This window comes from Equus quagga, chromosome 12, assembly GCF_021613505.1.
Source record: "Equus quagga isolate Etosha38 chromosome 12, UCLA_HA_Equagga_1.0, whole genome shotgun sequence".
In the NCBI taxonomy this organism is placed as follows: Eukaryota; Metazoa; Chordata; class Mammalia; order Perissodactyla; family Equidae; genus Equus; species Equus quagga.
Window position 1 is genome coordinate 53,726,171 of NC_060278.1, and position 27,452 is coordinate 53,753,622.

Here is a 27,452-nt window from a genome sequence, read left to right on the forward strand (position 1 = left end):
CGTTCCCGGGAGCCGGACCCGGAGGCCCCGGCGGCGGTGGCGGTGGCAGTGGAGCTGGAGCGGTCGCCGCCCATCAGGCCGCCGCCTGTCGTCGATCCCCCGCGCGGCGCAGGGCTTCTCCTGGGGGCGCCGCGGGTTCGGAGGGTCGGCGGCGGAGCGCAGGTGAGGAAAGGCGGGAGGCCGGCCCGGGGCCCTTTGTGCGGTCTGAGCGGCCCCAGGGATGCGCGGGCTGTGAGCGGGCCTCCGTGTCCCTCACGCCGCATCCCAGTGCTCCAGGCCGGAGCAGACGCTTCGCCAGACCTCCGGTCCCCCGCGCTCCGCTCCGTGCCCTGCCCATTGCTGCATGGACATCCGCGCCCTGCTGGGCCCGGATGCTCCCGAGGGTGGGCCCTTCCCGAACGGCTCCTGCTGGTACTTGCATAGCTTCGCCCAGGCCGGCGTCCGGAGTGCCCGCTTTACCCCTCCCCTTCCTCCTCCTCCACCTCCTCCTCCTCCCGCGGCTTCTGCGCCGTGAGGCGTCGCCCTGGATCTGAGGCTTGGGCGGCAGGATCTTTGTGGGAATCCACAAGGCCATCCTACAGGGAATGACAAGGGATTGGCGAAAGATCCGTCCCATAGTCCGTGGGGATGATGGACAAGTGGAAGGGGATGCCATGCCTCAAAGAAACATGAGGTTGACAAGATATAGTGTATTAATTTTAAAACATTTGTGCTGGTTCTAAGACTAATTGATGAGTTAAACCAAAAATAGCTATTTTCACGAAATCGCCTGCATTCAACAGGCCCCTGCGGAATGCTAGTGGTAAGATTAAAGTCTTGAAGAGTGTATTGATGCATCGCTCCTTAAAGCTGAGTTTCGAGAAGGGCCTTTGGCTTCCAGAAGAAAAATGCTTTAGTGGGTAAAACTCTGGTTCCTCGTTTCTCAAACAGGTGGCTTGAGGCCTGGAGTTAGGGAGCATTGTGTTACCGACTTTGTGAAGCCACAAAGTAAACAAATTTTACTGAAGGAAACCACAACGGAACAGCTTTTATGTAAAAACAGGCGTGACTGTATTATGGAGTGGAAGCCAAGAGTTGTGTCAAGTGTTTGATTGAAAAAAACACTTGGGACGTGGACAAAGAGAACAGATTAGTGGTTACCGGGGGAAAGGGGGCGTGGGGACTGGGCACAAGGGAGAAGTGGTGCCCCTATAATATAGATAGTAATGAACAACTGAAATTTCACAAGGTTGTAAACTGTCATAACCTCAATAAAAAAAAAATTGGGAAACTTTCTTGAACTTTGTCCCTAGGAGACTCTGCACTCAAGCTGGGGGGCTTCTGTTCAGTATCTGCCCTCTAAGGGTACTTAAATGGAAAAGTTTCTGAGGCACAGGGGTCTAGCCTTGTTTCCTTATGAACCATAGCTAGAATGGGCCCCAAACTGTTTATGGTATTTTTTAGTCTGTAATATTGCTGTGGACTTGAAAATGTTTTCTGTGCTAAATAATACATCAAAACTAATGTTTATTTGATACCCAACTTAACGTGGCGCCTGTTGTAGAAAAACCAAACTGAAAATTTAGCTCTTGACCCAAACTGGAAGTAATCAGAAAGAGGGGTTAAAATTTCTTTCATTCTGTTCTTAGCATTTAACCCTAAAAGTTCACATGAAAATCCAGATTTCTAGGTCTTTGAGAAAAATGGGAGGATCTGGCAGTCCCAGGCCCATCCCACTTGGCAGCCAGTTGGCTGAAGATGCGTGCCTCCTGGATGGTATGCTGTCAGCGCTTGCCGCTGTTCCTCACCACTTTTTATTGCATCTCACTTGACTTGATCCATCATGTCCATTACCAATCTGCATGATACAGTTATTTGAATTTGTGGCCCCAGGCTTTGCAGTATTGTTTTAAAACTGTCTTGCACTCTGTCATAGACATAAGTCACCTTGACTTCATTTAAAAAGGAATAAGCTGCAAACTTGTTTGACCTCTTGGGATAAAAGATAGCATTTTCAGCTAACAAATGATCAAGAGACTTTGGAAAGATAGTCAGATGTGTACCTTCAAGAAAAATGGAGGAGAGGCCGGCCTGGTGGTGCAGCGGTTAAGTTCCCACGTTCCACTTCTTGTTGGCCTGGGGTTCACCGGTTTGGATTCTAGGTGCAGACATGGCATTGCTTGGCATGCCATGCTGTGGTAGGTGTCCCACATATAACGTAGAGGAAGATGGACACGGATGTTGGCTCAGGGCCAGTCTTCCTCAGCAAAAAGAGGATTGACAGTAGTTAGCTCAGGGCTAATCTTCCTCAAAAAAAAAAAGAAAAGAAAAATGGAGGAATCTTTAGAAATAACATATTATTTGTGCTGTTAAAAGATACCATAAATGTTCTAATGAATGCGAAGCAGAAAGAAGTGCTATTACGTATTGTGTGTTATTATCATTTGCTGATTTTGCATTCAAAATTAAGAGAGAAGTGAGCAATGTATAGAATATCCACAACCAATTTCAAGTGGCAGCCATGCTTTTGATAATACTGTGATCTATTTCATTTCTTCCCCAAATTTCAATTTATGGAAGTTTAATACAACTTTAGCAGTATTAGATTCTTTGGAACGGTGTGCTTTAAGAGCGCTGGGTAGGTCAGGCCAACCCAAGGAAGAATTAACTATCTTTTATTTGTTAATCTGGATTTACAACACTTGATTATTCCAGAGTGGATTAACTGATGGCCAGGCTCTGACCTCGCTCACTGCCCCACTGCCTTCTAACCCACTGACAATGAAGCTAAGCTTTCAAGAGGGAAATGATGACAGTTGGGGGGAAACAAGTAACTAACTGTATGTCTGTGTGTTTCTCTAATTGCTTTTTTTTTCTTTAAAGATTGGTGCCTGAGCTAACATCTGTTGCCAATCTTCTTTTTTTTCCTTCTTCTCCCTAAAGCCCACCAGTGCATAGTTGTATATTCTAGTTGTAGGTCCCTCTGGTTGTGGCATGTGGGATGCCACCTCACCATGGCTTAGATGAGCGGTGCCATGTCTGCGCCCAGGATCCGAACCTGCAAAACCCGGGGCCACCGAAGCCGACCTCGGTACTTAACCACTCAGCCACAGGACTGGCCCTTCAAATTGCCTTCTAAAGACAAATATTTTAAAAGTAGGGTTAAATACCATTTAAACACTTACTTATTTAAATAACTTCCCAAATATATTTTATCTAGCCAATTTTTAATTTTCATTTTTTAACAGATTTTTGAGATTTCATGAATCACATATCATGAAATTCACTTTTTTGAAGTAGTTAATTCAGTGGGGTTTTTTGTTCTTGTTTTGTTTTAAAGATTTTACTTTTCCTTTTTCTCCCCAAAGCCCCCTGGTACCTAGTTGTGTATTTTTAGTTGTGTTTCCTTCTAGTTGTGGCATGAGGGACACCACCTCAGCGTGGCCTGATGAGCAGTGCCATGTCTGTGCCCAGGATTTGAACCGGGGAAACCCTGGGCCACCGAGGCGGAGTGCACGAACTTAACCACTTGGCCACGGGGCCTGCCCCTTCATTGGATTTTAGATATTCACAGAGTTGTGTAACCATCAACACTATCTAATTTCAGAACATTTTCATCACCCCCAGGAGAAACCCCTTACCACTTTGGAAAACAGCCTGGCAGCTTCTCTAAAGGTTAGAGAGTTAGCATATGATCCGTCATTTTACATTCATTCCCACTTAGTAGTGTATGCTAGTTCTCGTTTCTCCAAATCCTCACCTACGCTTATTATTGTGATTTTGATTATAGCCATCCTAGTGAGTGTGAAGTGGTGTCTCATTGCAATTTTGGTTTGCATTTCCCTGATGACTAATGATATTCAGCATGTTTTTATGTATTTATTGTCCATTTGTAGATCTTCATCGAAGAAATGCCTATTCAGATCCTTTGTTTTTAAATTGGGTTATTCATCATTTTATTATTGCATTATGAGTTCTTTATTCTAGATACAAGTTCCTTATCATATGTATGGTTTGCATATATTTTCTTCCATTCCATGGGACGTCTTTTCACTTTCTTGGTGCTGTCCTTTGAAACACCAGTTTTAGATTTTGATCAAGTCCAGTTTATCTGTTTTTTCTTTTGTTACTTATGCCTTTGGTGTCTGTGTTTTGAGACCAACTCTCTGACACCAAGTCAGTGTCCTACCATTCAGTTCAATTCTGGAGTTTGCATCAGATCCCCCAAGTTAAAGGGCAAGATCCCCAGCAAGACTGCCATTACTTCAGACACCAGCTGCAAGTAGGGTCCCCAGTCTCCCCACACTTCTGCCTGGCCAGCTACAAATTCAGGGCCTCCCACAACCCCCTCAGGGTCAATAATTCGCTGGAATGACTCATAACTCAGTAAAAGCACTATCCTTTATGATCACAGTTTTATTATAAAGGATACAACTCAAGAACAGCCAAATGGAAGACATACATAGGCCAAAGTCTAGAGGCAGGGGTGGGATTCAGTCTTTGGAATCCTGGCATGTCACCCTCCCAGCACATTAATTTGTTCACTAACTGGGAATCTCCGCTAAGTCCAGAGTTTGTATATAGAGTTTCATTACTGGGCATGATTGATTAAAATCATTGACTGCTTAGTTGAGCTTAATCTCAGGCCCTCCTCCCCTCTCAGGGAGATTGATCGGCCTGAGTTCCAACCCTCTCATCAAAGGATTGGTCTTTCTGGTGACCAGCCCCATCCTGAGGCTACCGGAGCTAGTTACCTCATTAACATAACAAAGACACTCCTGTCAATCAGGAAATTCTAAGGGTTTTTGAAGCTCTGCCAAGAACCAGGGACAAAGACCAGATATTCTTTATTATACGTCTGTGTCTTACCATCTAGCCACTTTAAAGTTAATTTGTATAGCAGCACTCAGTGCCAGGAGACCAGCTTGAAACATGCTGCCATTCTGTTTGTCGTATTTCACCTTAAAAACTTGACTGGTAAATATACACAAGCAAGTAGAGAGCTACTGTAGCTGTTAGTGATGTGATCTGTTCCACTGCTTTAGGTTGTACCCTGGAAAGTGTGGTCACAGAAGCGTAAGAAAAGCTGAGCAGTTTCTCCTGCAGAAATATTGAAAAGGTTTGTCCTCATGGTTGTCATTAATATAATGTGCAAAGGAAAAATTCCATTGCTACAACTATGGATAAATAACTGACTTCCTTTCTTATACTAGGGGTTACAGGGTCACGTTTAGGGATTTCTGTCTTAGGCATCCTCTATAGATGTAAAAGTTCATTTTGCTGCTTGCTCTACAAAAGATGCTTGAGTACCTAATATTAAACTTACAGAGAAATACTGTTCTCAGATGTCATTTTTACTCAGTATTCATTACTTTCTCTTTATAACTTTTTCATGCTTTATTTTTTATTGTGTTTCCATCACCTACAGTTAATACATTTATTATTTTATTCTGATTACAGGATTTATCTCAAAGGCTTAAATTACATTTTTAATTGCACACATTGAGACTTATTTTCAAAATACCTCTTACAGGAAAGAAAAACCAATCATGCATAGTTCTTAGACAAATGGTTCAGAAAATCAACTTCCTTGCTGCGTAGTTATCCTTAAGTGCGTCTTACTAATTGCTTAAAAGTGGTGTTCAGAGGAGGGATACACAAATAAGACCTGGTCCTTGCTCTGAAGGGAACTAATGATGGTAGCTGGATGTGCTCACAAAGAAGGATACAGGGAAAGAATTAGGAGGGGGAGGATGCTGCTGTTTGTGTTGGGACCTTTGAGTCTCACCAGGTGGGCCTTGTGCAGTAAAGCTGGTGTAGAGAAATCTGATAGTGAATGTCCTTGCAACAGTATGCATCTAACAAAGGTAACTAATAAGCAGGAATAGGCGGGTTGAAGTACCACCAGAGCATTTTTGTGAAAGCTCAAGGAGAGGCTAGCAATGTCAAATGCAATGTAAAGATCAAGATAATAGAAAATTTTCTACTAGAATTAGCAATTAAGGTATCAGTCTTTGAGAAGCGTGTTAACCTTCTCACAGTCTTTTGGATCGAAAGGCAGAGGTCAAAGCCCAGTTGAAGAGGGGGTGAGAGCGAATAGGAGAAGCAGCCACATCCACCGTGCCAGGAGTTTCGGCCTATGCTGCACACAGTGACTGTGAATCAGTCCCTGATGACTAATGAAAATGATCGTGGCATCTCTGGCACCACGGGGTCTAGGCCTGCACCAACATAAGCCACTTTATACCAGAGCTTTGTTTGGAAGATTGATGCTGATGTTTCCAACACGATTCTAATCCCTGTCCCCTCAGTCAGGGTCACAGTGTGAGGCTGGGCATTCTCCCATGCGCTTTTCCCCACACCGGTATGTGTTGCCCTCTCTGAGACCCACTCTTTCCTTGCTCCCTTACCTACCACACTGCCTCACCTAGGGAACTCCCTCGGTTTCCTTGTGTCTCTCCCCGCTTAGTGAAGGAGGTTGCTCTGTGGGCCAGTTGGAACATGGGTGCCCTCCCGCTCATTCTGTCCCCTGCCTTCAGGAATCCTGTTTCTTCAGGCACGCCCTGCCCTTTCTCTCCTGTCCTCTGCTCTCCAAATTGAGTGTTTCAATGTCCTCTCATCTAAAAAGGTAGAAAGATTCATCCTCCAGCTCCCGCGCTCTCTCTTACCTTCTCTTTGTAACTTGCAGAGTAGTCTGCCTGGGAAGTCTCCTCTTGGCTGCCTGCCCTCTTCCTCTGCCTGTAATCAGGCTCTTTCTTACAGCACTCTGCTGCCGTTGAGTTTCCCCTTCATGCCTGTTTGCTCAATCAGTGCTCATTTTCCAGCCTTATTTTACTTGCTGTCTGAGCATTTGACATCACCAGCCATTCACTCCTTGAAGTTCTGTCTCCCGTGGTCCATGATACCACTCCTCCCTAGTTTCCTGTAAGTCTGTGTGCCCCTCCTTCTCTTTCTCCTCTTAACAGGCCCCTTTCTCCCTAGCTCTTACCTGTTGATATTCACCAGCTTGTCATCCTTAGCCTGCCCCACAATAGATAAACATGTCCAAGCTTGTATCATCTTCAAAATGAAATTTCTTGTACCTTGTGTTGCCCTTTAAGCTACTACCTTACCTGTCAACATTTCTTGAAACTGTGCCAGTATATTTAGACAGTTCCTTTTCTAAAATCTGAAGACACAGAGCAAGATTTCAGAAGCCCCTTTCTGGAATGGCTTCCCCCAAGCTTTATATACCGATCTTTCGGTTTGCCTTCTCTGCACAGTCTTGCCAGATTATGAGACAGCAGTATTTCATCCTCCTCTGCTCACCCAGTGCTTTTCTGTGAGAACGCTTAATTACTGTTTGCTTTGTGTTGTGTATATATTTCTCCCTCACCAAATAGAAAGTGATTTCCCTGAGGGCGGGGAAAAATTTTTTTTTGATCTTTTTAGTGGAACAGAAACCTCCGTCTTATCTTACACATAGTATATGGTAAACACTGTTTGAGGTGTCTTATTGGTTGTACTCTTGTTTTGTTGGCCATGGGGAGAAGCCCAGTGCACTATACGGTGTAGGCAGGAAGCTTGTGGCACCGGGGTTAACAGCTATACTGTAGTAAGAGAAGCGGTGGACTGATGAGGTGGTGGACGGTTGCTCCATTAGGAGGATAGAAAAGGGTATTGTTTCTGTCCCTTTCTAGGAGAGACGCTATCCCTAGTTCTATCTAGACAGCTAGTTCTAGTAGCTTTGAAGAGTGGAAGGAGGAAAGTGTGGGTAGTTACAGATGACATAAACTATAAGTGAGCACAGTTAATAGGATGTTAATCAGTTAGGATGCTCTCAACTACATGTAACAGAAAACTTATAAATGACTTAAACAATAAGGGTACATTTGTGATATATTAGGAAATTTGTAAATAAGGCAGTTCCAGGTAGCTTGATGATATCAAGGATCCAGCTTCCTTCTATTTTTTTTTCTGTTCTGCCGTCTTTATAAATTAACGTGTCTTCTTAAACTGGCCTCCTCATGGCTCAGGATAGCTGCCACCACTCCAGACATCACTTGTAAATGTCTCAAGGCAGAAAGGGGAACATTCATTTTAAGAGCCCAAGGCCTTTTTAAGAGTGAAGAAAACAGAAGTATTTCCAGCAGACTTATCATCACACTGGCCAGAATTGTGATACATGCCCAGTGTCTATACCAGTCATGTGGCAAGAGGAGTGAAAGCATCACCTGGGAACTTGTGATAAGTGCAGATGCTTAGGCCCCACCCCACACATACTGAACTAAGAAAGAAACTTGGGGAGGGAATGGGACCCACCATTCTGTGTTTTAACTAACGCTTCAAGTAATTTTGATGCACACAGTTTGAGAACAATGGCTTAGAGTAATCATGATTCATCCCTTGGGACTGGAGAATGTCCTGGCCTCCCTTAAAGGACGTAACGCCAGGAAGAGGATAAGAGAGAAGGGAGAGGGGAGGAATGGACTTTAGATGGGCCGGCCGCATGGCGTAGTGGTTAAGTTCACGTGCTGTGCTTCAGCAGCCTGGGGTTCGCAAGTTCGGATCCCGGGCATGGACCTAGCACTGCATGTCAAGCCATGCTGTGGCAGCAGCCCACATAAAATAGAGGAGGATTGGCACAGATGTTAGCTCAGTGACAATCTTACTCAAGCAAAAAGAGGAAGATTGGCAACAAATGTTAGTTCAGAGCCAATCTTCCTCACAAAAAAAAGAATGGATGTTGGATGCACAACCCAAAAATGTCTACACAGATACTCAGGGAGTAAAGGGAATAAGATCTTTCTAAGTGTTGCTTTCCTCCCTCCCCCTTTTATTTTCCTCTGTCTGGGCCTCCACACCCCATGTTCAGCTGCCTGCTTAGTCTTTGAACCAACAAACTATAACTCAAAACTCTGCCCTTTTTTTTTTTCTGAGGAGGATTCACCCAGAGCTAATATCTGTGCGAGTCTTCCTCTGCTTTCTATGTGGGTCGCAGCTGCTCTGGCTGCCAACGAGCGGTATCTGTCCGGGCCCGGGAACCAAACCTGGGCCACGGAAGCAGAGGCCTCTGAACTTAACCACTAGGCCATGGGGCTGGCCCAAAAAACCGTGCCTTCTTATTTGTTGCTTCTCATTATCATACCACCACTTAGTGAGCTTAAAACATATTTTAAATTAAAAGATTTTATGGCAGATTTTAATAAGCATAGATTAATAAATATTTTCCTTTTTCCAATTTGACTATTTCCGTCTAGCTGCAATAACATTTTGCTTTTTGATAGGTTTCCTAAAAGACAGAAAAATGGAGGAATCAGTACACCAAAAGCAACCGTTGAATGAGAAGCAGATAGCCAATTCTGAAGATGGATACGTATGGCAAGTCACCGATCTGAATCGACTCCACCGGTTCTTATGTTTTGGTTCTGAAGGTGGGACTTACTATATCAAAGAAGAGAAGCTGGGCCTGGAAAACGCCGAGGCTTTAATTAGACTGATTGAAGATGGCAGAGGCTGTGAAGTGATACAGGAGATAAAGGCGTTCAGTCAAGAAGGCAGAACCGCCAAGCAAGAGCCTGTGCTCTTTGCGCTTGCCATTTGCTCCCAGTGTTCTGACATCAGCACGAAACAAGCAGCATTTAAAGCTGTCTCTGAAGTTTGTCGCATTCCTACACATCTCTTTACTTTCATCCAGTTTAAGAAAGATCTGAAGGCAAGCATGAAATGTGGCATGTGGGGTCGTGCCCTCCGGAAGGCTATAGCAGACTGGTACAACGAAAAAGGGGGCATGGCCCTCGCCCTGGCCGTTACGAAATATAAACAAAGAAATGGCTGGTCTCACAAAGACCTATTAAGGTTGTCGCATCTTAAGCCTTCCACTGAAGGTAAGGATAAGATCTTTGTCGGGACAGGGGCTGGGGGAGCGGGGTGCGCAGATACCCGATAAATAGCAGATTTTCATTTGACATAAGACAGTTATGTGATATTTTCTAGAAATATTCTTTCATTCTCAGAACACACTGATGGGCTAATTCAAATATGTTGAATGCCAACCTGGAATTAAACATCTACCACAGGCAATCCAGAAATTAATAGTCAAGAATCAAATGACAGATCTACAGGTTAATATCCTAAATCTTAAAATGTCACCCTGCTAGCTAGAGTGCTCACCCAGATGATTCTGGACTGTGAAAGCAGCATGGACGTGACTAAAGGTGTAGTAAGCAGGACAGCTCCTGCCAGTCGATGGCGGATAGCCAGGCTGCACTCTAGCCCCTTACCGTTTGTCTCCCTCCCTGTCTCCCTAGGACATACGTTCCATGGAACCCAAAGGCTGCCTGAAATAGTGCTGAACTTAACAATTCAGGACGTTTCTTGTCTCCACGCAGTCAGCCAGGGCACCTGGTAACGTGGGGCAGTTTTTCTGTGTCTATGGGAAGAGACTTCTGAGAAGTTAGTTGGATCTACAATAATTGCTTGGTCCTTTTCAGAAGGGAAGTAAGAAAAACTTTTGGTCAGGAATCATTTAAATTGGGGACTTGTGGAGGCTGGCCCTGTGGTGCAGTGGTTAAGTGCACAAGTTCTGCTTCAGCAGCCCGGGGTTCACTGGTTCAGACCCTGGGTGCGGACATGGCACCGCTTGGCAAGCCATGCAGTGGCAGGTGTCCCACGTATAAAGTAGAGGAAGATGGGCACCGATGTTAGCTCAGGGCCAGTCTTCCTCAGCAAAAAGAGGAGGATTGGCAGCAGATGTTAGAGGTAATCTTCCTTAAAAAAAAAAAAACTTATCACCTACTATGGATGGGCACTGTTCTTAAACATGGGACACACAGTATAGGAATTAATTATTTTATATACATTGTGTGCATTTTTCCCCACTTTTTCTTCGTCTTTGAATTTTTTTGATGGGGGGATTGTTTCTGGCACACCGAAGTTTGGAATTTTAATGAAATCAAATCTCTCCATGTCTTTCTTCATAGGTTTTTGTTTTGTATTTGGTTTAGAAAGGCCTTTTCCAACCTAAAGACATAAAAAGACTTACCTGTGCTTTTTCCCTAACATAGTCATGGTTTAATTTTTTTACTTTTAAATCTTTGGTCCAGTAAGAGAAGAAGAGAGGGATCCGGCTTTCTCTATTGAGACACTACGTGGCGGTGTGGACCTATGTGCTAGTTCTAATCAGAAAAATTAGTTTCTGAATTTGTACAAACAGCTATTATGAGTTTTTAATTCTTGGTTTGTCAAATGAGGAATTAATAAATATTCCCTAAGCTTACTCCCACATTTAATTCTAAATTTTTGAGGGCAGAATTCATCCTTGAAGCCTTGTAATAATAGCAATATGTTTAGGCATAAAAGATCCCCAGGCTTCTCAGAGTGAAAAGAATTTGGAAACAAACTAAGCTACTGATAAGTAATATTTTAATACCTTAACTGAAAAGTGTATTTAAAACAGATAAAACAAGTCAAAATGTGATTCAAGTAATCAGGTATTTATTGTGTACATACTGTGTGGCCAGCACAATTCTAGAACTTTGGTAGGAGAAAAATAATAAGAAGATTTTTTCCTTCAAGGAAATTTTATTTTAATTGGAAGGACAAAATAGAAGACATGCTCACATGAAACATTTAATCATGTAAGACAATGTAAGATTTTGTACTAAAGTCTGGAAGATAGCAAGTCACAACGCTTTAGAAGTTCCTGCATATTAGTATTAACTTTTTTTTCTTTTTAAAGATGGGCACCTGAGCCAATCTTTTTTTTTTCCTTTTTCTCCCCAAAGCCCCCCATTACATAGTGTGTATTCTAGTTGTGAGTGCCTCTGGTTGTGCTGTGTGGGATGCCGCCTCAGCATGGCCTAATGAGCAGTGCCATGTCCACGCCCAGGATCCGAACTGGTGAAACCCTGGGCTATTGAAGCAGAGCGCTTGGACTTAACCACTCGGCCACGGGGCCGGCCCCTAGTATTAACTTTTGATCAAATTATCTACATTAGAGTTCAGAAATAGCACATAGCCTCAGTCTGCCTTAGAGATGTATTGGCCTGCACAATATTTTAGAAAAAAATGAATTCTTTGCCAACATCGCATAAAAAAACAATTATAAGACATCATATAAAAATCCATATTCTGGCTTCTTTTGAAAATACATTTTTTTGGCAACACTAAGCCAATACTTCACTAAAACGTTTGTCAGGGCACACTGTCTTTAGTTCACTGCAGTCCCACACTCTCTGTTGTATCATGTGGCCTGTTGCATTTACTTCTTTTACCCACCTTTCCCCCATAGACCTTTGAAAGTGATAACTCAGTTCCCCCTCTCACTCCCTGATTTACAAAAGTGGAAGCTAGGGCCTGGAGCGGTCACACAGCCATTTATTGGCAGAGTGTGGGCTATAGCCCAAACTTCCTCAACCCTAATCCAAAGGTCTTTCACCTGTTAAAAGAAATTGTAGAAGAAATGCACTCATTGTGTTTCTTCTTTTAAATTAGGCCTGTAATACTTTCTCAGTTATTAAAAAAAATTACAAATTACCTACCTACCCGTCCGCTTGCACTTATCTCTGCTATTCATAACCGCGTATTGAGCAGCTGAAAGGGACAAGTGAACGTGAGATGAACCGAAATAGTCTGCACTTCTGTGAATTGTTCTGAGACTGTGGACCTGATTTAGGCACTGTCTACAAAGTTTCTAATGCTAGTGTCTCAAAAACGAAGAAGCTCTGTACAAAAATGACTTAGGATATAGGAGTTTTTTCTCCAAAGTCTCATATTGAAACAGTTGTGATGGAATAAGCAAAATTAGTTGACTCCATTCCCTTAAATATGTTATAGCAGTGAAAGCAGCATTGCGGTTCAAAGAAATGAACTCCTGTGTATCTAGTTAGGCCTATCACATAATGTCAACGTGTTCTATCTTTTACCTAGTAATCCCACATGCCTTTTCCATTCTTTATTTTGTTAAAGGACTTGCTATTGTGACCAAATATATTACAAAGGGCTGGAAAGAGGTCCATGAATTGTATAAAGAAAAAGCACTTTCTGTGGAGACTGAAAAGTTATTAAAGTATCTGGAGGCTGTGGAGAGAGTGAAGCACACAAAAGATGAACTGGAAGTCATCCATCTAATAGAAGAGCATAGATTAGTTAGGGAACATCTTCTGACAAATCACTTAAAGTCTAAAGAGGTAAGTAAATTATAATATGTTACAGCATGTGTTGAAACGAGTAATTTATGTGTTCAAAGGATAACTATATATTTGGATAACTATATATTCATTAATACTTTGTAAGAAAAATTAAAATATATCTTGAAATTAATGTTTATTTAGAACACCACCTAACACTGTGCCCAGATGTAGTTGTCATTCAATAAGTGTTAGTTCCACACCACAGAATATGCTGGTTAATTTGACTTGCTAATTAAAAATAAATAAGTAAAATTCTTTTGTGAAATTCCTTCATAAACTATATTTCACTTTCTTACTCTGAAAAAGAGCAAGTTAGTTTAGTTGATAAGCCTTTGACCAGTTCACACAAATTTTCGTTTACAGAGTGCTGTGAACCCCAAAAGAAAGCCTTAGAGAACACATCATTAGTATTATTATTGATGTAGCTATGTTGTACTGATTCATTTCCTCTTAATTCCTTATGTGTCTACCTACGTTTTTGCAATAGATCTGGAAAGCTTTGTTACAAGAAATGCCTCTCACTGCATTACTCAGAAACCTAGGAAAGATGACTGCCAACTCAGTGCTTGAACCAGGAAATTCAGAAGTATCTTTAGTATGTGAAAAACTGTGTAACGAAAAACTGTTAAAAAAGGTAAGCATTACCTTCGTTAGTTACTACTATTGGAAGAAGTTGGCGCCTAAATTTTAGAAGTACAGGCAGCACATTTTTTAGGTATTCTGAGACTTTTATCATACCAAATTGCATTTTGACTCTGAAATCTAAGATTAATATACCCTTGTTTTTTTCTTTATTAAATAATATTTATTAGCTATAATAACAAAAATCTGACACGTAATTACGATTTTTCGTTTCAATTTTGCATTTCCTTTCTGTCTTTATCTTGTTTCTAGGCTCGTATACATCCATTTCATGTTCTGATTGCGTTAGAAACTTATAAAACAGGTCACGGGCTCAGAGGAAAACTGAAGTGGCGCCCTGATGAAGACATTCTGAAAGCTTTGGATGTCGCTTTTTACAAAACCTTTAAGGTAATGGTTTGACTTTTGTTTTAAAACAAATGACCCAATTAGGGTTTAATATCTTTTGTAAAAACGTATTTTAAAGATAATATTAATAGTTTACCCATTTTTGATTAAATATTCATTTGTTTTTCCTTAATTCATGTGAAGGTGGGTATATACTTAACATTATAAGTTTATGAGTAAAGTATTTCTTTCTACCTGTGGGCAACAACCAATTATCCTTAGATCATTTTGACAAGTTTTTTTATTTATTTATTTATTTTTATTATTCCTTTTTCTTCCCAAAGCCCCCCGGGTACATAGTTGTGTCTTTTTAGCTGTGGGTCCTTCTAGTTGTGGCATGTGGGACGCCGCCTCCACATGGCTTGATGAGCAGTGCCCTGCCCACACCCAGGATTCGAACTAGCGAAACCCTGGGCCACCAAAGCAGAGGGCGCAAACTTAACCACTCGGCCACGGGGGCCGCCCTGTGCAATAGATTCTTAAATATGACACCAAAAGCACAGGCAACAAAAGAAAAAGTAGGTAAATTGGACTTTATCAAAATTTAAATCTTCTGTGCATCAAAGGACACTCAAGAAAGTGAAAAGATAACCTAAAGAATAGGAGAAAATATTTGCAGATGATATATTTGATAGGAGTTTAATGTTTAGAACATATGTATTAACAACTTCTACAATTCAACAGTAAAAATACAAACAACCCAATTCAAAAATGGGCAAAGTACTTGAATCGACATTTCTCCAAAGAAGATATACAAATGGCCAAAAGCCCATGAAAAGATGCTCAACATATTAGTCATCAGGGAAATGCAAATCAAAGCCACAGTGAGACAACACTTCACACATAGTTGGATGGCTCTTATCAAAAAGCAGAAATAACAAGTGTTGGGAAGGATCTTGAGAAATTGATACTCTAGTGTATTGCCAGTAGGAATGTAAAACGGTGCAGTCCCTGTGGAAAATAGTTCAGTTGTTCCTCAAAAAGTTGAACATAGGATTACCATACCATCTAGCAATTCCGCCACCTGTGTATATACGCAAAAGAGTTGAAAACAGGGACTCAAACAGATCCTTGTACATGAATGGTTGTAGGATCATTAGTCACCTTAGCCAAAGGTAGAAACCACCAAGTGTTCATCAGCAGATGATGGATAAACAAATTATGGTATATACATACAATGGAGTATTCAGCCTTACGAAGGAAAGGCATTTGAAATAGGCTACAACATGGACGAACCTTGAAAACATTATGCCAAGTGAAATAAGCCACAAAAGGACAAGTATTATATAATTCCACTTATATGAAGTATCCAGGATAGGCAAATTCACAGAGACAGAAAATCAAATAGAAGTTGCCAGAGGCTAGAGAGAGGTGGGAATGAGAAGTTATTATTAATGGGCGCAGAGTTTGTATTGAGGATGATGAAAAAATTCTGGAAATAGATAGTGGTGGTTATATAACATTGTGAGTGTACTTAATGCCACAGAATCGTACACTTAAAAATTATTAAAAATTAAATTTTATGTTATTTGTATTTTAATGCCACAAAAATAGTTTGTGGCTAGAAATTCCCTGTTTACTTCATGAGGAAAGATTTAAAAAGCAGGGAGATGGTAACCTCCTCACATAAAATTAGCAACTAAGCTATTTTACTTTGTTTTACCTCTAGTGAAAGCTAAGCATTTTTAAATACTTCAATTAATTGGTAAATCAAAAATCAGGCTTTTGGGGCCGGCTCCGTGGCCGAGTGGTTAAGTTTGCGCGCTCTGCTGCAGCGGCCCAGGGTTCAGATCCTAGGCGTGGACATGGCACTGCTCGTCAGGCCATATTGAGGCGGCGTCCCCACATCCCACAACTAGAAGGATGTGCAACTAAAATATACAACTATGTACTGGGGGGGTTTGGGAAATAAAGCAGAAAAAAAAAGAAAAGAAAAAAGATTGGCAACAGTTCTTAGCCCAGGTGCCAATCTTAAAAAAAAAAAAAATCAGGCTTTTTATCTTAGAGTCTTTCAAGTGAAAGATAAGTAAATATGATTTGTTAGAAGTTTAATCTACTTAGAATTTCTCTGATTGCTTTTAATGATTGTTTTATTTTGTCTTCTCTCTAGACAGTTGAGCCCACTGGAAAGCGTTTCTTGCTGGCTATTGATGTCAGTGCTTCTATGAACCAAAGAGTTTTGGGCAGTATACTCAACGCCAGCACGGTGGCTGCAGCCATGTGCATGGTGAGGACACCTCAGACAATTGAGAATGTTTGCCACCCCACAGAATGTTTACTGTGGGGCAAAATTATCAAGTTAGATATCATCAAGAGTTATATTTTCACTTGTTTTTGTCATTTCAGTTTATTTAGCACATTTTCATTTCGTTTAAATGTCATTTTCGTATCTAAAGATAATTAAAAATAAACCAAGTTTAAAGTATATTGTATATATACTTAAGTATATTATATAATTGTATATACTTGTGTCTGTTCAGTATTATAGGTATATTGAAAAAGCATGTCTAAAGAAGAATCAGAATAGAAATTTTAATTTTACAACAAAAGATTAAGTATTCCTAGTATTTTGAGGAAGTAGATAATGCTTAGAGAAATTATTAATGAATATAGAAGTTAAAAGCTCAGAAACTAATAACAATAGTCAGGGACCTTTGGTTCTGGCCGCTGTCACTGAATAGCAAGAAATGAATCTTAGGCGAGCTGCTTCATTCCTCTTCTGTGGCTTTATTCCTTATTTAATAAGATGAGAAGAATATGTACTCTATTTGCTTCAAAGGATTGTTGTGGAAACCAGTGTCTTTGTAAGTTTGTGAAAGCACTTTTAAAGCTATACTCCTGTTACTGTGTAGTTCCAAAACGCAATAAGTTTAGAATTAAAATAAGCATCATAGAGTGTTTCTTTCAAGATGAAGTTTTATGAACTTGAGGATATTGTATTTATTTTCCCACAATCTGCTGAAAATTACTACCGTTGAATTTTTCAGGTTGTCACACGAACAGAAAAAGATTTTTATGTAGTTGCTTTTTCCGATGAAATGGTACCATGTCCATTGACTGCAGATATGACCTTGCAACAGGTTCTAATGGTTATGAATCAGGTATGAAATTGTTTTATTAAGTTTACTTAACATGTATAATAATTTTATGTCAGTGTCATGCTGGATATTAATACATTGGTGAGAACAAATTGTTTCATCTCAGTTTTCTCATGAGCACAAAATCAGAAAAATATGTATGAGCTTTGGGAAGGCCTATATATTGGCTCTAAACAAATGACAATGTAAAAAGTAGTATTTTTAAGTTTTTGATTATTTCAGACATCTCAGTATGGAAAGTAGAGCACTTCTTTTATTCGTATTCATGTTTCTGATTTAGATCCCAGCAGGTGGAACCGATTGCTCACTTCCAATGATCTGGGCTCAAAAGACAAATGCAGCTGCTGATGTCTTCATTGTCTTCACGGATAATGAGACCTTTGCTGGAGGTGTCCATCCTACTGTTGCTCTGAGGGAGTATCGAAAGGTAAAACAAATTCTGATATTCTTTCTCCCCCGAAATAAGACTCGATTCTCAAACATTCACTATGTTTTCCCGAAAAACTGCTCCTGAAGGTAGTTCTGTACCTTTGCGTAGGAATACAGCTCCAGTTCTGGACTCAGCAGTAGTGGAAAGAAGAAAGTATTGCCTACACATAGATAATTTATTTCAACCAGTTCCAATGCTATGCATTACTAAGACTACCCTTTGCAAACAGTATTTTTGGTAATAATCAAAATGTTTATTTTACCTTAACTGTGAATTTTTTAATGATTCACTGTGCTCCTTGAAAAATTAAAGTATCATTTGTGAGTTCTGTTAAAGGACTACATAAAATTAAAGCAGAGCTGTATAATCTGTGTCTTAAGTTTTATGGATGTTTCTGTGTTCTAATCAGTGCTCTCCACTTGAGCTTTCTGAAATGATGGAAACGTTCTAAATCCACATCATCGAATATGGTAGCCGTTAGTCACGTGGGGCTGTTGAGCACTTGAATTGTGGCTAGTGTGACTAGGAGTAGAAATAGAACTTGACCCCCGGGAGACCTGCTGAATCAGAAACTCTGGGGGTGGGACTGTGTTTTAACCAACGCCTCTGGGGATGCTGAGGTATGCTTAAGTTTGAGAACAAGTGAGAATAGAATTTGGAGTCAAGACCGCCTGGGCTCTGGGTTCTGAGCTCTGAGTCTTTCTCTTTTAGCAACTGTGGACCTGAACAAATTATGTAACTGATAGATGTCATGGTAGTTAATAGTACTGTGAACCTTTTAGGGTTGTTAGAACAATTGCATTGGATTAATTACTTGAAGAGCTCATTATGGCGTCCGACATAGTGCACACTGAGTGAGTGGTGGTTTTTCTCAAGAACTCGATTATTTTAATCTTAAATCATAGCTGTACAGAACAAGTTCCTGCATGTGACATGTGTCTGTTACACATAGCGGAGTCACAGACCAAAAATTAATAATCCCAGGGAACTATTTTGTTATATTTATATATACCCACACACACTGTCCCAGTGTTTGGTATGTTGGTAAAAATGTCTGATGCCCCTGAATATCCTGACAACTTTCATGAGTACAGAGTCCCTAGGCTGCTCAGGAATGTATTCTGCGGCCCATAGAACAAGTAAGAATATAGAACCAGAGAAGCAGGAATTTCAGGCAGGTTCTTTATGCAATTTTATTTTCTATTCTCAGATCATATAGTCTGGCCCTTGAAAGATTGACAAATTTTATGGGCAGGGAAAAAAATTGACTTTGTAATGAAAACTTGTGATAGAATTGAGTGTTTTAATTTTGGAGGTTATTTGCTTTTGCTTACGTATAATTTTTTTAATATGTATTTTGATCTTTTCCTACAGAAAATGGATATTCCAGCTAAGCTGATTGTTTGTGGAATGACATCAAACGGTTTTACCATTGCAGACCCGGATGACAGGGGCATGTTGGATATGTGTGGCTTTGATACTGGAGCTCTGGATGTTATTCGAAATTTCACATTAGATGTGATTTAACCGTAAGCACCAGCATGATCTCAGAGCTCCGTTGCCATCAGGGAATCTCACTAAAAATACGAAGGTCTTCCCAGGCAAGCATAATCGAATGCAGGGTGATAAAAGGATGGTAAAGTATGTGCATAATGGAAAACTTACCTTACCAAAAACAAAGGGAAGGAAACAGAAGACGACCCAAAGTATTTTCTGTCTACTAAACCCGCTCTTGGGAAATACTTCAGAATACACTGTAGCTGCCTCTCTCTGATGGAGAACTTCTTGTTGCTGGGCACTGTAAATAGTCACAGTTGTTCTTTGCATAATAACCACATTTGTACTTTAAAGAAGTGAGAGCCAAAAGTGTAAGTAGTTTCATATCATGTCACTTGTTTGAGAATTGCTTCAAGTTTTCTTAAATGTTTTCATTGGGAAAGGACAGCTTTGATAATGTCCATATACTCTGAAATGCACTGGACCATTTAACTGTGATGGAACACGAAACTCATCTGTAAACTTTTATACCGAGGAGGTTTAAAAAAAAAAAAAGATATTTGATTAAATTTTGAATGAGTTTTACAAATTCCATTGTTTTATAAGATCACATTAATAGCAGCTTTTTAATTCAGTGAAAAAGATATTTTGTTTCCGATGTCTTGTTTACACTTGATTGTTACCATTAACCAGAAGCCCCATGGAAACCCCTGAGAAAACACTCTAAAGTTTGTGTCAGCCGAGGACGTCTATTTGGTTTGCTTTTTGTTTGTTTTGGTGTATTTTATTGCTGTGAGTGAGGGGCGTGACTTGACAGTTTCCTCTGAATTATAACAGCATAGCCACAGGTACTCACACTTTCCTTTTTTCATACTATTAAAACAATGTAAAATATTTCAAGCATTTAACTCCCCCACTCATAATCTGAAAGTATGACAATTAAAATCTCAACTATAACCAGATAAGCTTTTTCTTACTTTAAAATAAATATTGTTCTAATTACTTTTAGCTATTTTTTTTAGCCAATTGTAAATGGGTTTTAGATATTTTCTAACTGTAAATGTGTCAGTGGCCTCCTAGGGCTTTGTCCATTATTCATTTGTGGCAAAACATTCTTTTTTGATAGTGTAAAAAAATCAAGCTAGGTCTTTCAAGTTTGAAAGGCAATTTTTAAGTAGCATATTTTCCACTAACCAGTCTGTAAGAAATTTTTTCTATTTTATTTGTGTATATTAAACTTCTTTTCATTACACTAAAGTGCATTATTTTCTTAAGCACATACCTCTTCTTTATGGGGAGGTTTAACTGTTGAAATGCCACTATCTTTGCTCATAATTATATCATGTTTGTCTAAGATAGCTTATACATAAAACTCAAATTTTTATGTATTCTTTAAATATTAATTAAGACTTTACTGGGTCTTTATAAAGCCCTTTTCACTGTATGAAAAGTCAAACTAGTAAATGTAAATTATAGCCATTTACATGCTCGAGCAGGTTAGAGGTTTTATGTTTTTGGGGCAAGGGGGACTTTTAGTGGTGTTCAAATTTGTGTGGATATTTTCTTCTGTTTCATCGGAAATTTGGGCTCTAGGAGTGACAAGAAAATGTTCCTCTCAGAGTTGTTTGACATATTTATGCTGGCTCTGATATGTAGCCATTCCTTCAAGGCAACTGGTAGCAATTGATAAATGTTGTGATTTCCCTGAGAATGTTTTGGTCAACAAAGCTAATAGCACCCCCCGCCTCCCCCCAAAAAAATACATTTCTTCTCATGTCATTCTGTTTTTAACCCTCTTTGTCAAGCGTGGGATTTAACGTATTAGCTACTTTTGATACATTAAAATATTGTGTTCAGATTGAATTTCAAGTTTAAAGAACCTAATAGAATTATGTAATAGTTTTTGAATTCTTTAAGTACACCCAAGATCTTCTTAAATTAAAAATTATAACATGATCTAACTTTTTATTCCTAAGAGAAATGTTTAATGGAATATAGTATAAAAGTTTATTTCCTTCAGTTATGTACTATTTCTATAGTGCTTTTAGACGTGTTCACAAGCTAATCTGAAATCCATCAGACAAGTCAGATTAGATGTGACCTTTTTGAAGTATTTAGGTAAGTCTAATTAAATAGATTAGGATATGATTTCAGAAAGAAGAAAAAGAATACTAAAAACCACCCCAGAAGGTAACTATTTTCAAATCATGGAATTTTAGAGCTGGGAGAAACAGAAATTTAAAAGGTAATTTTTTAATTTCAGGATCCGAGGTCCAAGAGAGTGTGGCTTTGGAACACTAGATCTGGAAATCTGGGTCTCTTCATTCCCATTCCAGTATTCGTTTCCCCGCAAAATGGAAAATATTGACTCCCAAGAGTAGGGGATAAAATAGAGTTATTAAAGACTTTTGTCTTTCTAGGTATTAGGAAATAATGTATATACATGATTGCTTTAGGAGTAGAATATGGAGAAATTGTGACCATGGATACTTTTGCAGTTCATAGTAATCCTCAAGCACAATTAATGTGTTAAGAACCTGTGTTGCTATGTAACATAATCCTATAGAAAAAATAAAAAACTTGACCTCATTAAGAATAAAATGTACTCAAGTGATAACGAAGTTTTATTTTCTGAATTACTTTTAGGATTACTGCTATGTTAATATTTAGGGAAATGTTTTAAAAACAATCCTAAGAAAAATAAACTTTATTTCCTAGAAAATATGTACATATTTTCAGGATATAGCTGTAATCAGTAAAACAAAAACTAATCTTATGATCCTACTCTTCCTTGTTAGTTGAAATTTCTTGGAAATTCCGCTTATTAACACTGTTATATATTATTTAGTTTAGTAGCTTTTAGGGAAACCTTAGCGAGGGAGATGCTACGAAATGGCATTTAGTGTTAGCCCTCTGGAATCTCTTTTGCTTTATCTAATTTACTGTGTCACTGTAGACAGCCCATTTAACCTATGGGGTTCAAGTTTGCTGTCTTTAAAAAGTAACATCTGATGATTGGATCATAGAAGAATCCATGAATTAATATTTGTATAAAAGTTTAAATTGGGAATAGGGCTTGCAATACAAATTAGAACTTTTTACAAATTAAAAACAATAGGCTATGTATTTTGAAAGAGAAAATGTCTTAGCAAAATAGCTCAATAGGCTCAATAATTTTTTAAAACATTCCTGTTCTGAGTGGAAATATGGAAGAAGAATTTTCACAGCAAAGCTGAGTGTTGACTAAGCAGTCATTGATCTCTGATCAAGAGGAGGAAAGAGTAGGTTCCAAGTCTAAAGTCCCCTTGGATAGACCTAGAAAAGCAAGCTCATCCTCTAAATGAAGAGATGCTGTTAACAAACATTTGCTTAATCTTTTAAAGTAACTGGTCAATCTACAAATGATTGAATGTCATTTGGGCAGGCTGTTTTTCTCATTTTCTGAGGTTTTGCTAAACCAATATAAAATCCTTTTGGAAATTTAGGGCAGGTTTCCTCAATAAATTTGAGAATCTGACAGTTTATGTAAGAGACACCTTTAAAAGCACAATAAAACTACATGTCAACAATAATTAAAGGGAATTCATTGTGATCACTTAGTGGATTGATTTTAATTTGACCTAAAGATGATATACCCACAAGTACAAATTTCTTGTTAAGTGATGCCCTTAGAGTAAGTAATCAAAAATGAAAACTTCTAGTCTTGTATACCACGGGTACCACGGGTTTGGGGTGATTGAACAGACATAGCTCCTCCAGAGAAATGTCATAGAGCCTCAATGTAAACGTACAAGGAAGCAGTAGAAAAAATGATAAATTGAGCTCTGAAATTAGTTGTATTTACTGTATAGATTTTAGTTAGTACTTCCCTCTTATCTGCCTCCCAGTGTCTCCTATGTTGAAAGATTACTTTTATAGCTCTATTTTTAATTTCCACTTCCTTTCTTTTGACATTCTAACCTTCTGTTTCTTGTTCTAGTCTTGCTCGACCTGGGTAGTAGAAGGAATGACAAGGAAGTCACCCATATTTAGGGTTGGGATGAATCTTTTGCAGATTACCTTTTGTTCCATATAGATTTAAGATCATATTTTTTTCAAATTAATAATGGGCAGGTCTCTTGGAACAATAATTGGATTGATATATTCTCTCCCCAGATTGTTATATTGTACACCTTTTGTATTAGATGTTTGCAGAAATTTTGTGGCCTTTGAGTAAGATCAATTATTCAGACTTTGTTTGCAATTATAGATGTACCTAGCCCTTAGAAAAAGCACTTAGAAAAAGAATTAACTGAATACTCTTTCAGAATATAGCGTGTCTCAATGCTTCTATTTCCATAACTGTAAAGACCGCGCCGTCAGAATCTTTAGTCTTCTGAACACTTCCATTAGCTTATATATTCGTGGCTTGTAGCATAACAGGTCTTGTAAATAATTTGTATTGACATTCAACTTTTTTTTTGATTGGTGGATTTTTTATTTGCTTTTGAAAAATTATTAGGAAGTTAATTTAAAAATTAATTCTGTGGTAATATTTTTCATGCAGAAAACTAATGTAGTTAAGCATACTGTTTGAATACAATTACAATTAATGACAAGTTTTTCCTAAACCCTGAAAATACTAAATTATATTGGGAATTACTAGAAAGAGACATAAACTAGAGTTATGTTGCAAAATTCTATTACTGAAATTAAAGTGATACTTTTCCATGAGAATGAATTTTGTAAATACAATGAAAATACACAAAAGCTGTTTCTGAGCCTAAAGAGATTTTGCCATTTGCTTCTATTTAATTTAGCAGCACCAGGATTAATATTAATTTTATGAACACAAGTGGTAATATTTAATTTTAAAATATATTTAAATTTCTGTACTTTTAGAAGTTGTCAGAATTTGTGCTTGAACAAAAGAAATAGTAAGTTAGCTACATTTCTGCTGGTTTCACTTAATGAACACTTGGATTCTTAACGGTAGCGAATGAGGTTAAAGCCTTGCTATTTTATGTAGCGTCACCACATATAACTGACAGAGTGTTATATCAATACAAACATTGTATTGAAACTTCTCTGCAAATTACTTGTTAGGCTTTATGTGTAATTAAACTGTTTAGAATCCATACACAGCCAAATTAAATTTAAAATAGTACACAATTAATAGTAATCAAGAAAAAATGTTTTTCTTGCACTATTATTCTGAATATGGACTACAGATGATTTGGTGTGGTGTGACAAGACATAACTTTTGTAATGCTTTTGAGTTATATTTTCTTCCTTTTATTGCCAGCTTCTGATAATGAAGAAATTCTTCAAAGGGATGACAGAAATGAACTCATTTTTTAAAAAAAAATTGGTTAAGGGAGAATTGTTATAGTCTAGTTCTAAACTGTCCATTTGCTTTATATAAAGGGTTTGATTTCCATAATTGACCACTTGATGAGTATTTAAATTACACAAAATAATGCCTGCTTAGAATAAAATTTAAGTATGCAAGAGCCTTAAAGTGAAAACAATGAACCTCTGACTGCCTTAAAATATGACTAGCTCTCCAACCAGGCATTCTAGTTACTTTCCACTGGGTCTGTCCACTAAGTAAGGCCTTAATAGCATTAGTGCTTCTGAAGTCCAGGGCTGGGGAAGTCTTTTAGAGCTTTCACTTTTACATCATGAATGGAGATTTAACTCTTGAGTTTTAAAACCTGATTGCACATTAGTAGTTTGAGCACCCATTAACAGGATAATCTGGGTACGCTGGTGTGTGACACATACATGTCTGTTAACATCAGTAATATTTTGTGGTAGTTAAGGTTTTTTATTGTTTTGTAGAACAAATTATCCAAGCAGCTGGATCTTATGTCACCTGATCTCCAAGGACCAAGTTGCATATTTAAACACTATGAATGAAAAATACAGTTGTACAGTTCCAAAAATGATTAATTTTTTAAGGGAATTTTTCAAGACAAAAGGCAAATATTTTGTTCAAGCCTACAAGCAAATTCATTGAAAGAAGTAAATATAGTTGTAAAACATTGTGACTGTTGTAATAAAAAGTATCCAGGCCAGTGATTCGTTGAATTATATTCACATTTTTACAATCACTTTGCCTTTTAAAGCAGGGATATTTTATAAAACTGAAAGAAAACTAAATTGTCAAGCTGGTGCTGAAAACTCTATAAAGTTTGATTCATAACAAGTTTCATTTCAAAGGAAAGGACCCTGGAAGGAGGCGGGGGTTTCCTGGGTCTGTTGATAAACTCACTGAGGCTTCGTCGAGTCTTCCAAGTTTGCACTGTAAATAATATACCTAACAAAGTAATTTTGCTGTCTTCTGATAGAAAATGAATGAAACACTAATGTATTAAACTTCTTTGATGATAAAGCAGTTTTCACCAAATCCGAGAAATGTTGACCTTCTCTCCTTTCTAGCCTTGCAAAATACCGTAGTGAATATAAACCGTTTGAGACATGGAGTGCAGGTGGGCACTGTGTGAACTGGTTCTGGTCAGTTGTATTATTGTAGAAAACGATAGATGTACCAAATAAACTCTATGCACATCAAACAATTGTCTTTTTATTTCTTTAAAGAAATAAGAATTGTAAGGTTATAATATGCTTTATAAAAACTAAGGTTCTTATAGTCATATTTGAATAAGAGGAAATTAAGTTTTGATAATTAACATTGGCCTTATGATGCCTCTAATTGTGTATGCCTATTATTTAATTATTTTAAATATATGTGGTTGGGGATTCTTTTCCAGTGGATTTCAATTAGAGGACCAAAACAACTGAATTTAATCAAAATGCACGTTCTTGAAAGAGTTTTAAAACAGGATTATTTTGTGGAAAAAATCTACTCAAAGTTGCCAACTGGGAAAAGTTATGTTAACACCAAAAGTCAACTATGCAAATAAAAATCTTTTGTTTCAGTGCCAATTTTCAGGAATTTCTTTTCTCTCAGAATTCCCATAAAACTTTTCTGAAAAGTTATGAGATCTGAGCTGTAGGTTATGCAGAAGGGTGAGAGCAAGTTACATCAGAATATACCTACCAAAACTTTGAATATTTGGTTGATTTTATAGTTCTCGTATTAAAGATGACAAAGTCAACAGTTGTATGGAGAAAGGGAGATTGCGAACTATACATTTCTATAGATGAAGAAAACTAGACTTAAAAATTTTTAACAGTATTAAACCTTATCAAGACACCTGACTTTTAAAAATATTATTCAAATGATATTTTTATATTAGTAAACAGTAAAACCCAGATACTTTTTTTTCAACAGCTTTTCAACTTCCCACTTAGCTATTGTGGCAATTCAAGTGTAAAATAGGGGGCTGGCCTGCTGGTGTAGTAGTTAAGTTCACCCACTCCCCTTTGGCAGCCTCATGGGTTTGGATCCCAGGCACCAACCTACATGCAACTTAGCAAGCCATGCTGTGGTCGTGTCCCACATACAAAATAGTGGAAGATGGTACAGGTGTTAGCTCAGGGACAATCTTCCTCACCAAAAAAAATAGAGAACTGAAAAAAAAAGGTAACGTTACTTTTTCTTAAACTAATCACCATTCTCTTTCTAGCCTATGGTTCTGGGGAAAAAAAGCTGCTAAAAACTCATACCTAGTTTTGCCTTAGTTTTACATAATACTTTTATCCAGCTGTAAAAATATGGCGTTAGGGACTGAATGTGTCTCCCCGCACTTTGTATGTTGAAACTCTCGTCCCCAGTGTGAAGTATTTGAAGATGGGGCCTATAGGAGGTAATTGGGTCTTGAGGGTCGAGCCCTCATGATGGATTAGTGCCTGTATGAGAAGTGAGCGCTCACTTTTTCTCTCTGCCTGCCGTCTGCCCTGTGAAGATACAGCAAGAAGATGGCCATCTGCAAACCAGGAAGAGGACCCTCACCAAGAACCAAATTACTTGGGACCGGCCCTGTAGCCAAGTGGTAGAGTTTGCACGCTCTGCTTCAGAGGCCCAGGGTTTTCCGGGTTCGGATCCTGGGCGCAGATGTGGCACTGCTTGTCAGGCCACGCTGAGGCAGCATCCCACATGCCACGACTAGAGGGACCCACAACTAACAATACACAACTATGTACCGGGGGGCTTTGGGGGAAGGAAAAATTTTTTTAAATCTTAAAAAAATAACAAAAAAACAAATTATCTTTATCTTGGACTTCTCAGCCTCCAAAAAGGTGAGAAATAAATATTTGTGTCTAAACCATCCAGTCTATGGGTAATTTGTTATAGCAGCC

At 38.7% G+C, this 27,452-nt stretch overlaps 1 protein-coding gene across 1 annotated transcript; it reads left to right on the forward strand.

The window, feature by feature from the left end:
* RO60 (Ro60, Y RNA binding protein) lies at positions 1 to 25,758 on the forward strand. The gene is made up of 9 exons (XM_046678528.1): positions 1 to 162; positions 9,246 to 9,845; positions 12,928 to 13,148; positions 13,639 to 13,785; positions 14,046 to 14,183; positions 16,291 to 16,407; positions 17,168 to 17,281; positions 17,559 to 17,705; positions 19,083 to 25,758. Exons 2-9 carry the CDS (start codon positions 9,266 to 9,268, stop codon positions 19,233 to 19,235), a joined length of 1,617 nt encoding a protein of 538 aa, XP_046534484.1. The 5' UTR covers positions 1 to 162; positions 9,246 to 9,265; the 3' UTR covers positions 19,236 to 25,758.
* The last annotated feature ends 1,694 nt before the right edge of the window (positions 25,759 to 27,452 follow it).

Coding starts and splice junctions, on each gene's coding strand:
- RO60 (XM_046678528.1), top strand. CDS start 9,266: ATGGAGGAATCAGTACACCAAAAGCAACCGTTGAATGAGAAGCAGATA. Junction 16,408..17,167: donor TGGCTGCAGCCATGTGCATG/GTGAGGACACCT, acceptor TGAATTTTTCAG/GTTGTCACACGAACAGAAAA. Junction 17,282..17,558: donor TTCTAATGGTTATGAATCAG/GTATGAAATTGT, acceptor TTTCTGATTTAG/ATCCCAGCAGGTGGAACCGA.